Source organism: Apodemus sylvaticus, chromosome 14, assembly GCF_947179515.1.
Source record: "Apodemus sylvaticus chromosome 14, mApoSyl1.1, whole genome shotgun sequence".
NCBI classification, from domain to species: domain Eukaryota; kingdom Metazoa; phylum Chordata; class Mammalia; order Rodentia; family Muridae; genus Apodemus; species Apodemus sylvaticus.
In genome coordinates this window covers 73647790-73661109 of record NC_067485.1, presented here as the reverse complement: position 1 = coordinate 73661109, position 13320 = coordinate 73647790, and the positions used below count along the sequence as shown (strand labels likewise).

The following is a 13320-nucleotide window of genomic DNA, read 5'->3' as shown; positions in this document are numbered from 1 at the left end:
CTTGTTCTGGGGAAATGTGGCTTCAGTGCAGCTGGGAGGAACTGAATGCCACCACAGGCCAGAACACTTTGGACCATTACCTCGTCTGCCTCGACAGCCTGATTAGTCTCCGCTCCAGACATAAAGCTAATTCTGTTTTTTAAAAAGTCACTCCGATGCGGTTGAGTGCAAATTCACGCACAAACTCTGCTGCCTCCACATTTCATGGGTTAGTAACTCTGTGACTCTTTAAAACTCTTAAGCATTCTGGGCATTCAGAGAGCTGTAACTTTTTCTTGAAGAAATGGTGTCTCACATTGTTGGTGGAACGTGAACTGGCAGGAATATGAGACCCCTGATATTCGATACTGTCACCCATGACCTGAGAATTAGGCAACCTCTCTGTTGGTTACTTCTCGTGAGCATTGTATTTCTAATACTGGGCCAAGTATCCTGTGCTAGGAGCTCCATGCTCAAAAACTATGACTACCTTGGCCACGAGTGATGTATGGACGTGAGGGTAATATGCAATCTTGATGACAAGGCTGAGGACTCTGATGGAGGACCTGGGCTGTCACCCTTAGGACATACTCAGTGATTGTTGTTTGAGCATCACAAAACATGGAGGGCCCGTGTCCTATTTCCTGGACTAAGAGAATCAGACACCATCCTGTGTCTGATTCAAGCAAGTGTATAATCCACACTGCGAAGTGCTCCACACTGTCCACTGACCCATCAGCTGGATCACAACACACAAGGCCCTTAGTGTGTGACCCATCCTCTCACTGGGATTCCCCCATGCCATGGGGTTCAAAAGTATAACCCAGCTCAAGTATTTTAACAGTCTTTTCATTGGAAATTTAATGATAGAATTTTTTTTCTCTAAAATTATCTAATCTCTTCACAAAGTCAACTTTCTTTTCTTTACTTTCTTTCCGTACTTAAAAAAAAATTATATTGGTTGTTTTTCCCCTAGGAAAATCTCTTTTTCGTGATGGAGTATCTCAATGGAGGGGACTTAATGTACCACATCCAAAGTTGTCACAAATTTGATCTTTCCAGAGCTACGTAAGTGCCCTGCTTGGGATTTGGGACATTCTGTATTCTTTGTTTTCTGTGCACCCAGCACCTACCGGTGGGTTTTCTCAGATGTTCATTTTTATTTACTTTTAATGATTGTGTGTGTGTGTGTTTGGATGTGTGTATGTGCACATGTGCACAACGTATCCACAGGATCCAGAATAAGGTGTCAGGTCCCTTGGAACTATAGATACAGGCAATTGTGAACCAAACTGACATGGATGCTGGGATTTGAACCTGGGTCCTCTGGAAGAGTACTCAACCACACGGCCGCACTCTTAGCCCCCTCGTGTCATGTTTCTTACTTTCTTTCTTGGCACCTGTAAGTCCCAGAACAAGATAAACACTTGGGGATAGTGTCAAACAAGGCAGGAATCTTCCATTTTGTGAAACTGAAATCCACCCCTTCTTCCATGTGCTACAAATGGGCCTCAGTCCATAGGAAGCCCCTCCAATCCATCACTGAGCACAGATGCAACTGTGTATCCTTTGGAAAGGGCAGTGAAAAGGAATAGGAATGATATCCCGGGTGGCCCTGAGGGTGGACCCAAGCTGCAGCCTGCCATGGGAAAGCCAGTGCAAAATTATAAAGCAGTCAGCCCTTCCTGCATTTGAGAATAAACCCTCACCTGCTCTAGCATCAAGTAACCAGAGATGCAAGAGGACTAGAGCCCGCTGTTCCCCTGGTAGGACCATGGCTGGATCCCACAGCTCACCTCCAGGTGGTCTTCCTTAGCCAGGGGTCCTGCTTCCCTCTTGACAAACCCACAGTGACATACGAGTAAAAGGAAGCATGGGAATTAGAGTCATTTACAGCTAAGTCTGGCAAGTTAGCTCTGTAAACTGAGGAACTGAGTCCTGTCCCAGACTCCCATAGGTTATCCTCTGATCGCCACAAATGCATCATGATATGCAATCAATCAATATTGTTTACAAAGATAACCATATACTAGCTTTCTTTTTCTTGATCTCAGCCATTCATCATGTACCCCCTGTAAACGCTTTGTGTGAGTGAGGTTCAACTGGACTGAAGGATGGGCTTGGTCCAGGAGCTGCTGCAAAACCCCAGCAATGTGGCTGTTTTATCAGCTCTAGAAGGGAGCACTGGCCACGCCCATTGTCTTCAGGCACCTTCAGCCAAGCGCCTGAGATTATCAGGTTTCTGCAGCACAGAAATCACCAAGCATTGCACACTGGTACATGAGTGTGTGTGTGTGTGTGTGTGTGTGTGTCTGTGTATGTCTGTGTGTGCCTGTGTGTCTGTGTGTGCCTGTGTGCCTGTGTGTCTGTGTGTGTCTGTGTATGTCTGTGTGTGCCTGTGTGTCTGTGTGTCTGGGTATGTCTGTGTGTGCCTGTGTGTCTGTGTGTGTCTGTGTATGTCTGTGTGCGCCTGTGTGTCTGTGTGTGTGTGTCTGTGTATGTCTGTATGTGCCTGTGTGTCTGTGTGTGTGTCTGTGTATGTCTGTGTGTGCCTGTGTGTCTGCATGTGTGTCTGTGTATGTCTGTGTATTAGATATGAACCATTTTGTCCCTGAGGGTTCTATAAAGCATGAAGCTAACTTGCACACCTGCTGCCTGCCTATTGTGTCCTAAGTGCTGTTCTGGTGTTGCATTCCTCCTGGGTTGCAGCCTATCTCACTCCCAGGAACCTGTGCCCTATGTCTGATGTAATCCTACGGGAGAGACAGAAATGCATTTTCTTTAAGCCTGTCAGCACTGAAGACGAGGACCAGCGTACCCTTCTCTATCTTCTAATAGCCTTTCCTCCACCTCTCAGGCCCATGCCTAACGTCATTAATATGAAGACATTCCTGCTAGATGTGTTGGGAATGACTGGCATGCAGGACTTTGGGCTCCAGGCAGAATTTAAAATAAAAGAGGAAGTTATTTTCTTACATCCTGCGCTATTTCTTACATTTCATGGGTCTTATGATCATATGGGCAATGTTGCTTAAAAGACCAGTAAACAGCTCAGACGATGTTAACTGAAGAAGCCAGCTCTTATTTTATGCTCTCTGGGCTGCCTGAGCCTTTGAGTTAAGTATAGAGTGGATGATATTGTCTTTACTGGAATTAAGCGTGTGTGTGTGTGTGTGTGTGTGTGTGTGTGTGAGTGTGAGTGTGAGTGTGTGTGTGAGTGTGAGTGTGTGTGTGTGTGTGTGTGTGTGCCGTTTAGTTGAATCCATGTAGACAATCACGAGGCTTGGGGGTTGGTCCCTGCTGCCCTGTCCTCATGCTGTGTCCTGGCTGTCTTTCTTACAGGTTTTATGCTGCGGAGATCATCCTTGCTCTTCAGTTCCTTCATTCCAAAGGAATTGTCTATAGGTAAACCGCGCTCTGTCTGACTTTGCTTCACTGCCCAGTTAATCTAAGCACTGCAGTTGAATGATGTGAAAATGTCTGGGTAGAAAAGTCTCCACCCGGAACCCTTTCCACCATGACAGCTGCTCCCGGAAGCCGGACGGATCTGGTCTCACCTCCCTTCTTCTGCCCCTACCTTTACACTTCCTATGGCTTCCTCTCTCCTCCATTATTCAACGCTGACAACCTTATTCTGCTTTCTCCACCATTTGTCCCCTTTGTACCTCTTGCTTTCATTTTGAGTCACCTAGACATGCTTGTATGTTTCCTCTTGAGTGGGAAAAGGAAGCTCTTTCTGGAAGGTTCACATAACATGTACAAAAACTCCTAACGGAAGCCTACAGAGGCACGCAGACCTCTCCTCTGCGGACCTCTCCTCTGCCCCCTTCATGAGTTTAAACCTTCGCCCCTGCACAGTAGTATCTTGCTCTCTCCTGTCAGAGCTCTCAAAGGGAGGCTACTACACTAAAGTCCTCAAACTTCCCCAAACACAGTTGAGCCATATTTAACATACAACCCTCACAAGTTAGATGTCCACCTTCCAGACTCACTACAGATGGAGGGAGATGGGGGCAGGGAGGAAAGGGGTCTGGGAAGGAGGTGGCCGAATGGGCGGAAACCAACAAGAGCCTGTCCTTGGACAGTCATGACCTGGCGTCTCCATTAGGACTTCCATTGTCTTGCGCATGGCTCTCTGCAGACAGCAGGCAGTACAGAGCCTTGGTCAGTGCTGAGGCTTTGGTGTTTACAGAGTGTGGTCCTGCCATCTGAATAAACAGCCAACCAATCACATAATGAGATATAAGTATCTATTTCCAGATGTGTTCTGGTGAGGATGCTCTCCCTGTGCAGCAGGTCAAACTACTGACCTAGGCATGTTTGGGGAAGCCAGTCTCCATACATACACTCTTTAAGAGTACAGTTCCTTTTTAAGGTGTGTGTGTGTGTGTGTGTGTGTGTGAACATATATGTAGAGGGGTAGGCACCATTGACTACTCTGCAGCCAATATCATGAACCAATGATTGCCCACTAATGTATGGTTCCTAGTTGAAGATCGTGATGGACAGAAAATATGTAGAATTCCCAACTCTAAGATATATAAAGAAAGCCACTTTTAGATTTTTTTTTAAAAAAATTGATATAAAAAGATAGAGTCAGTGCATTCTAAAAATTCCAAATAAATATGATTCCAGTTTTAAAAGGAGAAAGAGAAGACCTTGTCGGGACTGATTGCACCCCAATAACAAAAAGTATCTTCTGGTAGGTTTTTTTTTAAATGGGGAAGATATTTTCAAAGAGGGAGTGGCCTGCAAAGAAGTCCTCTTACCCACACACACACTTACCCACTACACACACACACACACTTACCCACTACACACACACTTACCCACTACACACACACACACTTACCCACCACACACACACACACACTTACGCACTACACACACACACTTACCCACCACACACACACACTTACCCACTACACACACACACACACACACACGTACACACGCCCGCACGCACATGAAGGAAAGGACCAGTTAGCCCTTAGAGCCGCTTCCCACCTCCTGTGGAACAAAGCTAAGGAACCCGTCCAGAGCTCGCGGTTGGACATCACAGAACTGAGGGACGAGAGGAGACAGGGAGAAGAAGCAGGTAGATGTTCGTCCTTCAGCACATCTACTGAGGCCTCTAACAGAAACAGCGGCATCTCAAAAGATGCTATCAGTCCTAGTTTGGATGTACTATAAAATCAACAACTCGGAAAATATTCAGACAAGAAAAGCTGCTCTCAGCTCTGATGACGTCTGAGCTGGGGAGGAGTTGACGGCACTCGGGAATGAAGCTCTGGGCCTGACCTCATCCCCGAGGCCTCTACCAGCTGCTTTCCCGAGGCCCGTCTCAGTAGATCCCACAGGAGATAAGCAAGAGGCATCGTGGGCCTTGTTTATTGGTTAGTGACGAGGCTCAGCAAGGGCAGGGAACGCGGCTGAGAAGGTCCGCCATGAAACCCCCTCGGCTTGGCTTCTGAAACGAAGATCTTCCCCAGCATCGACCGTATGCCAAGGGATCCACTTACTTTTCTGTTACGCCTGATGAAAAAGCATCACAGTGGACTGGGACTCTAAAGCGCCTCTCCTGAGCCCTGATGCCCACAGTGAAGAGTAAATTGAGTGACCTGTCTCAGTTCTGGATCTTTGGGTTCTAAAGCATCTCTAGTTGGCTCCAGAGAACCTGGGTAATCTTCAGCCTTCATTCCTTACTTCCAAAGAGATCTAGCTTTGAAGAAAAAGAAAAACACCTTCTGGGCTCTTCCATTCCAACTAAGATCTCTCGGATCCTCACACACACACACACACACACACACACACACACACACAATCCCATAGACATCTGCACCGCTTTAAAAAAAAGTGGACTGGAAATTTGACATGAAGGTTGTTTTTCCTAGCCAGAGGCACAGAGAACATTTATTTTTAGATCAGTTAAAATACATCCTTGTATAATTTCATGAGATCAGTTTGATGAGAGAGACCAGGTGGTCTCTGTATAAAAGACAATAAGAAGACAAGGTTTGCACCCAAGGCCACTGACTGGCTATGTGGTCTGGATAAACAGTCATCATCTGGGAGGAACTTTTGTCTTATCTGAAATATATATATATATATATATATATATATATATATATATATATATAAATAACTTGAAGGTATTGAGAAATTGTCTCACAGGATAGAGGGGGTGATTACTGCTCAAGCTCAGAAACCTGGGTTCAAATCCCCAGCACTCCCACAAAACATCCAAGTGTGACAGCCTGCATTTGACATCCCAGTGAAAGAGGGGGAGGAGACAGGAGGATTGCTGGGGCTTGCTGTCACCAGTCTATCCTTAAGTCCAGCAAGAAACCGTGTCTGAAGGAAAAAGGTGGAGAGGGACAGAACAGAATATCATCTGTCTTCCTCTCTCCTCCACACATGCGCATGGAAGTGTGAGCACCCTTGTTCACAATGTGCCTACATACCACACTGTGTACCACCACATACATTCACACCTATAACACACAGTAGTGATAATAATCTGATATCAAAGGACTGCTGTGTGAATCCAATGATGAGGTGAGTGTGTGCATGCAGAAGAACCCAGTGGAAGTACTGGATACTGTGTCTGTTCCTCTTCCGGTCTTTGCTAAAGCCTCATAGTTAGATGCTCGCTCCCTAGACACAGCTCCTGTCACCGTCAGCCAAACTTTAGAACTATACAAACATATCTATAAATGACAACCTTAAAGTGAATGAATGTGGCATGGCATGTGGTTTAACTCAACAAACTCGAATTGTTAGCATATGCATTTAGATTAGTCCGTAAGTGAACTGAACGGCATAAAGTTGGTTTGCTGTGCTTTTAGCTCTGGTGAAAGATCAGGAGGCAGAAGACAAGTATTCTCCAATGAGAAGAATTAGATTTGCCAAGCATCTTGTGTCTTGATCATGAAAGTGTGGGGAGGACCAGAGAGAAAGAGACAGTCTCAAGAATCTAAGCCTTGTCTAGGGAGTCCCAGTCACACTGAAACTATTGGTGACATGTGGCTAGTGGTGATGGCTGACCTGGCCCAAAGGGAAGACATCAGCTCCAGGCATCTGCCTACCTCTCAGCTGCCGACGCATGGCTGGATCCCACGGTGTCGCTTTAGAGAACTTACTCTCAGAAGCCCTGGAGCCAGCAGGTCGGGCAGCTTCTCAATGTGCGTCACAGCTAATGACCATTGTTTGGTTGGTAATTGACTCCATAGTACTATCTGAGTGTTCAAGGTGTGCTATACTGTTGTCAGAACAGCGACTGGGGCAGTGACACAGAACATTGATATACTACTCACTCTTTGGCTGGGACATCCACACAGGACATTGATGTGCCCACTTTCCGGCTGAGACATCCACATGGGCCCCTAAGTTGTAACAAGTATTCAGAACGGTATGGAAGATATGAAAATCTGTTTTGATATCTGACCCACACCAGATATCCAGGGCAGCGAGGGCCTCCAGAGAATCCCCGCGCATGAGCCACTGATAGGAGGAGGTGGGGCTAATGACAGCAGGCCATGAGTGACTGAGAGCAGCCATCATGGTCCAGGGGGCGGGGTGACCACAAAGGTACCCCTCAAGCCCCCTCCCCACCCCCGTCCGGCTATAATGATACAGCTGCCGTAGCCCTGTGAGAGCTTCACTTTATCAAAACTATTAATTCAAGAGAAATTTCATTTTGCTTTTGTTTTCCAGGGACCTGAAGCTAGATAATATCCTGTTAGACAGAGACGGACATATCAAAATAGCAGATTTTGGGATGTGCAAAGAGAACATGCTAGGAGATGCGAAGACAAATACTTTCTGTGGGACTCCTGACTACATCGCTCCGGAGGTAGGGACGTGCTGCCTGGTGGCCCTTTCCCAGCCTGGTTTGCTGAAGGCGAGTGCTTTCTCCCCTAAGGCTCGATATTCATCTTGGTCCTGGAGTCTTTTCCAGATGCAGACACACAATTGGGTCTTTTGAGTTTTCTAGAAAATTCTACTCATACTAAACATCTTTCCGTGACTAGACTCCATTTGAGTCATGGTTCTGAACAACCTCAGCCTTAAAAATTACCTGTTCAGCTGGGTGGTGGTGGCGCACGCCTGTAATCCCAACACTCTGGGAGGCAGAGGCAGGTGGATTTCTGAGTTCGAGGCCAGCCTGGTCTACAGAGTGAGTTCAGGACAGTGAGGGCCACACAGAGAAACCCTGCCTCGAAAAAAAAAATTACCAGTTCAGATCCAACAGAAGGAGCACCTGACAAAGAGCCACATAGAATCAGAAATCCACCTAAATCAGGGTTAGATGTAGTCTCAGAGAACCAGGCGGAAGAGGACAGTGGAAGGGCTGTCAGCACCTCCCACACCCTAGTTCTAAATGAGTGTAGAGTCTTCTCTACAATGACAGTAACTCTGGGTCATGGTATTTCTGCAGATATTAAAGGATGAAGTATCTACATGTCTAAAAAAATTCATAATGAAATCCACTATTGTATCTGATTAATCATTACTAAGAAAAAAAAAAATGAAGCTTCCAAAACTTGAGCTTCACTCTAACCCTACCAAAATAGTAACAGTAAATGGTGTTCTTGGTCGTCTGAGGCCAGCACTTTCTCAGGAGGTGCCTGCCCTTCTCTCCGCCGGGGAGTCCTCCTCCAGCTGCCCACCCCAGGGAGATGAGACCGCCTTGCCGTGTGGCGGTGCCTCCCACCGCACGGAATTCCTGGGCATGTTGCAGTTATTTTATTTGTGTCTTTCAGTCCCATGCATAGCTGCTTGTTTGCTCTAAAGCCTGGGACTGTGGTTCACTTTTTAAACAGCTTTTTTAAATTTTGAAGTAATTATAGGTCTGTAAGAACTCCTAAAGGCAGCTCGGGACTGCCCGCACCCTCCACCCATGCTCCCCCATTGCGTACAACTCAAATAACTCAGGAGCCAGAGAGATGGCACAGTAAGACATCTCCCTATGCAAGTATAGAGACCTGGGTTCAAATCCTCAAGCACCCACTTACAACTCCAGGCATCGCCATGTACGCCTATAACCTCGGAGCTTTGGAAGGTAGGGACAGAAGAATCTCTCGGGTTTGCTGACTACAAGCGTGGATCCAAATTCATTGAGAGACCCTGCCTTAAAGAATGAGGCAGAGAGTGACGTCACCGCCTGACGTCATGGCTGCACACACACCCACACACGACATATATTAGTCATATTTCTGTGGCTGAGATAAAACACCACGACTAAGGCAACTTATAGAAGAAAGGGTTTGTTTGGCCTTCCAGTTAGAGTGATAGGAGTGAATCACCATTACAGGGAAGTTTAGCAGCAGGCAGACAGGCAGGCATGGTGGCTGGAGTAGCAGCTGAGACCTCATGTCTTAAACCGCAAGCAGGAAGACCAGGGACTGATGAGAGCCACTGAAATCTCAAAGCCCGCCCCCCAGTGACACACTTCCTTCAGGAAAACCACACCTCCTAAGCCTCCTGTCCAAGTGCTTGCAACTCTCAGGGACTCCTCACCAGTTCCCCTCGTGGGAGCTACTCGGGGATGACTTTCCCTTTCACAGACAAGAACTCGGTAAAGGGAGACGAATTAGCCTTGTAAATGTGAATGAATGAATGAATGAACGAACGAACGAACTTGTAAATGGAGGACGATTGTCTAGTAAGGACAGACCTCTGATTTTCCATGTAGAACCGTGTCAGCATCAGATCCCTGTAACCTATTCAACCTCAGAGTTTAAGAAACATGTTGTTTCCCTGTGCTACTTTTTTTCTTTTCTTTTTTTCTTTTCTTTCTTTATTTTTTATTAGATATCTTCTGTATTTACAAATGTTATCCCCTTTCCTCCGTTTCCCCTCCAAAAAACCCCCTATCCCATCCTCTCTTCCCCTGCTCTCCAACCCACCCACTCCCACTTCCCGGTCCTGGCATTCCCCTGTTCTGGGCATCGAACCTAATCAGGACCAAGGGTCCTCCTCCCTTTGATGTCCAGCAAGGCCATCTTCTGATACATGTGCATCTGGAGCCATGGGTGCCTCCATGTGTACTCTTTGGTTGGTGGTTTAGTCCCTGGAAGCTCTGGGGGTATTGGGTGGTTCATATTGTTGTTCCTCCTTTGGGGCTGACAGCTCCTTCAGCTCCTTGGATCCTGTCTCAAGCTCCTCCATTGGTGACCTTGTGCTCAGTCCAATGGTTGGCTGAGAGCGCCCCCCTCTGTATCTGTCAGGCACTGGCAGAGTCTCTCAGGAGACAGCCGTATCCGCCTCCAGTCGGGCTTTAATTTTAATTTAACCTTCACTGAAAGGTATGGAAGGCCACTGCTCTGTAAGAAATTCGTAGGCGCTTTAACAGTCCTGTTCAGTTCACTCCTAGGATGCCTTCTTGATATTAGAGCCTGTGTTTGATCACAGACCCCAGCTGTGGGTGCAGTAAACCTCCTTCAGTGTGAAGGGAAACCAACGCTAATTAGGGCACACGTGTAGGAGACCACAGGGCAGAGACTCTGTTCAGCAAGAATCCTAAACTGTTGGCTTAGCTCAGACACAGTCTCAGCAAAGGTCTCCTCATGCCCCACACCCACACCCTCCATGCCGGCGCCCACCCCAACTCCACCACTCAACCACTGCATGAGCTGCCTCTAATTCTTTCTCCTCTACCTTAGGGTGTGCAGATATTCTTGCGTCTGTTCTGTCTGCAGTCTTAGGTTTTGTTTTTTCCTCAGCGAGGCTTCCCATCCTGGTTCTGCTTCCTTTTGAGACTTCTAGGACGTAGCTTTGGTAAGCAAGCTCCTGTTTTCTTCTACAACACTCCCCTCTTTCTCTTTGAAGCTTACCTCCCTGCGGCTCCACACTTGTCCTCACCTCTCTCTCTCTCTCTCTCTCTCTCTCTCTCTCTCTCTCTCTCTCTCTCTCTCCCTCTCTCTCTGTAAGGCTATGTGGATGTATGTAGTGGTACCCAGAGAGGAAAGAAGTGGGTGACAGATTCCCTGGAGCTGAATGACAGGTGCTTGTGAGAGCAGCCAGCGTTGGTACTGGGAATCCAACTCCAATGCTCTGCACGGGCAGTGAGATGGTTTGCATATGCTCGGCTTAGGGAGGGGCACAATTAGAAGGTGTGGCCCTATTGGAGTAGGTGTGGCCTGTTGGAGTAGGTGTGGGTGTGGAGTCACTGTGGGTGTGGGCTTTAAGAGCCTCATCCTAGCTGCCTGGAAGTCAGTATTCTGCTAGCAGCCTTCTGATGAAGATGTAGAACTCTCAGCTCAGCCTGGACCATGCCTGCCTGGACGCTGCCATGCTCCCACCTTGATGACAATGGACTGAACCTCTGAACCTGTGAGCCAGCCCCAGTTAAATGCTGTCCTTATAAGAGTTGCGCTGGTCCTGGTGTCTGTTCACAGCAGTGAACCCTAACTCAGACAAGCAGTATTTGTTCTTGACTGCTCAGGCGCCTCTTCAGCCCCTTCCTGAGTTTTCCTTAATGAGTAACTTTATCCATGACAACAATTTTAGCTCCAGAATAAGCACAGTCAGACCAAGCTTAGTTCTGCTTCAGACCTATATGCGTCACAGACTTACATACATCACAGGCCCTTCAAACATCACACTCCCCAAACTCACTTTCTCTGTTGAACCTTCCCTCTCTCTTTTCATGATTAATACATCTTTCATGATTAACCATAAAACCATCTACCAGTTGTCTCAACAACAACAACAAAAAATTTGAAATACAATAGTTAAGTGTTCTTCTCCGTCCCCAAATCCAGCCAAACTCCAAGGCTTTCTCAACTGGGATCTCTCACTTCCTGGATCCTGGGACTGAGTCAAGACCTCGCCCTTGCTCTTTGCATCCTTGGGATAATCCCCAAGGAATGTCCAGTTTGTCCCCATCCTTCCGGACATCTCAAGGAACTCCGTCTCCTCTTGCCCTGAATAGCCTTCCTCAGGCTTCCCACACGTCGCCAGCCTCTTACACGTTGTCAAGCTTGTGATACACATCCACTTATTGATCTACATAACCCATCATTTACGCATGCATGCACACATGAGGGTCATCCTGGTTTGCATGAAGAAGTCAGAGGACAAATTGCAGGAGTCAACTCTCTTCCTCTACCATGTGGCATCCTGGGGAGCAAACTTGGGTCACTGAGCTTGTCTGCAAGCCCCTTTACTCCCTGAGCCATCTCGGCAGCCCCATATTCTTAAACTTTTTGATGGTGTTTCTTTATCAGTTAAGTAAGCACTCTGAAGCTATGTACATGTGTTTACATTACACGTGAATCTCATTCAACACACCAGTTAACGTGGTCTGTGAGTTAAAGAACATGCCTGGAAGATTTAAGAGCAAATTGAGCTAAGAATGAAAAAAAAAAAAAACTGGTACCAAATAGCTTAATTTTGTTCTATTTTATTAATAGTAGTAAGACTATGCCATTAAAATGAGGAGATCAAATAGCTTTTTGGAAATTATTTCTTTGCTGGGCAGTGGTGGCACACACCTTTTATTATTGAGATTTAATATAATTACATCATCCCCCACCTTCTTCTTTCTCTCTCTCTCCAACCTTCCTGTATATCCCTCCTTGCTCTTTCAAATTTATCCCTCTTTTTCCTTAATTGTTGCTGTTGTTATTATGTGTGTGTGTTCTTAAATACATAAGTACAGCCTGCTCGGTCTTGATAGTATTTGTGTGTGTGTTTCCAGGGCTGCCCATGTGACAGTAGATGACCCCACGCCAGCTGTCTCCTGCTCTCACACCCCCTTACTGCCTGTAACTCTTTGTCCAGGGTTGAGGCTTTGAGAGCTTCCCGTGACCCCTTTAGCCCTTGTACAGCTTGTGTTTAGGCAGTCGTAGCGGTCGTATCGGTGAGACTTGATGGGTCTAGCTTCTGAAGTTCTTAGGAGAGACAATCTCTGTGATAGTTTGTATATGTTTGGCCCAGGGAGTGGCACTATTTGGAGGTGTAGCCTTATTGGAGTGGGTGTGGCCTTATTGGAGTAGGTGTGGCCTTGCTGGAGTAGGTGTGGTCTTGTTGGAGTGGGTGTGGTCTTGTTGGAGTAGGTGTGGCCTTGTTGGAGTAGGTGTGGCCTTGTTGGAGTAGGTGTGGTCTTGTTGGAGTAGGTGTGTCACTGAGGGCCTGGGCTTTAAGACTCTCACCTTAGCTGCCTGGAAGTCAGTCTCCTAGCAGCCTTCAGATGAGGATGTAGAACTCTCAGCTCCTCCTGTACCATGCCTGCCTGGATGCTGCCATGTTCCCACCTTGATGATAATGCACTGAACCTCTGATCCTGTATGCCACCCCCAATTAAATGTTGTCCTTATAAGAGTTGCCTTGGTC

The 13320-nt window shown here is 46.9% G+C and overlaps 1 protein-coding gene across 4 annotated transcripts in view; it reads left to right on the top strand.

Moving 5' to 3' along the window:
- The window catches only part of Prkcq (protein kinase C theta), a 139362-nt gene that overhangs the window by 114739 nt on the left and 11303 nt on the right, over window positions 1–13320 (top strand). For all 4 annotated transcript variants that reach the window (XM_052156226.1, XM_052156225.1, XM_052156224.1 and 1 more), the window contains 3 exons: window positions 956–1047; window positions 3322–3384; window positions 7696–7834. In XM_052156226.1, coding sequence (XP_052012186.1) covers window positions 956–1047; window positions 3322–3384; window positions 7696–7834 — 294 coding nt within the window. The remainder of the gene's footprint in view (window positions 1–955; window positions 1048–3321; window positions 3385–7695; window positions 7835–13320) is intronic.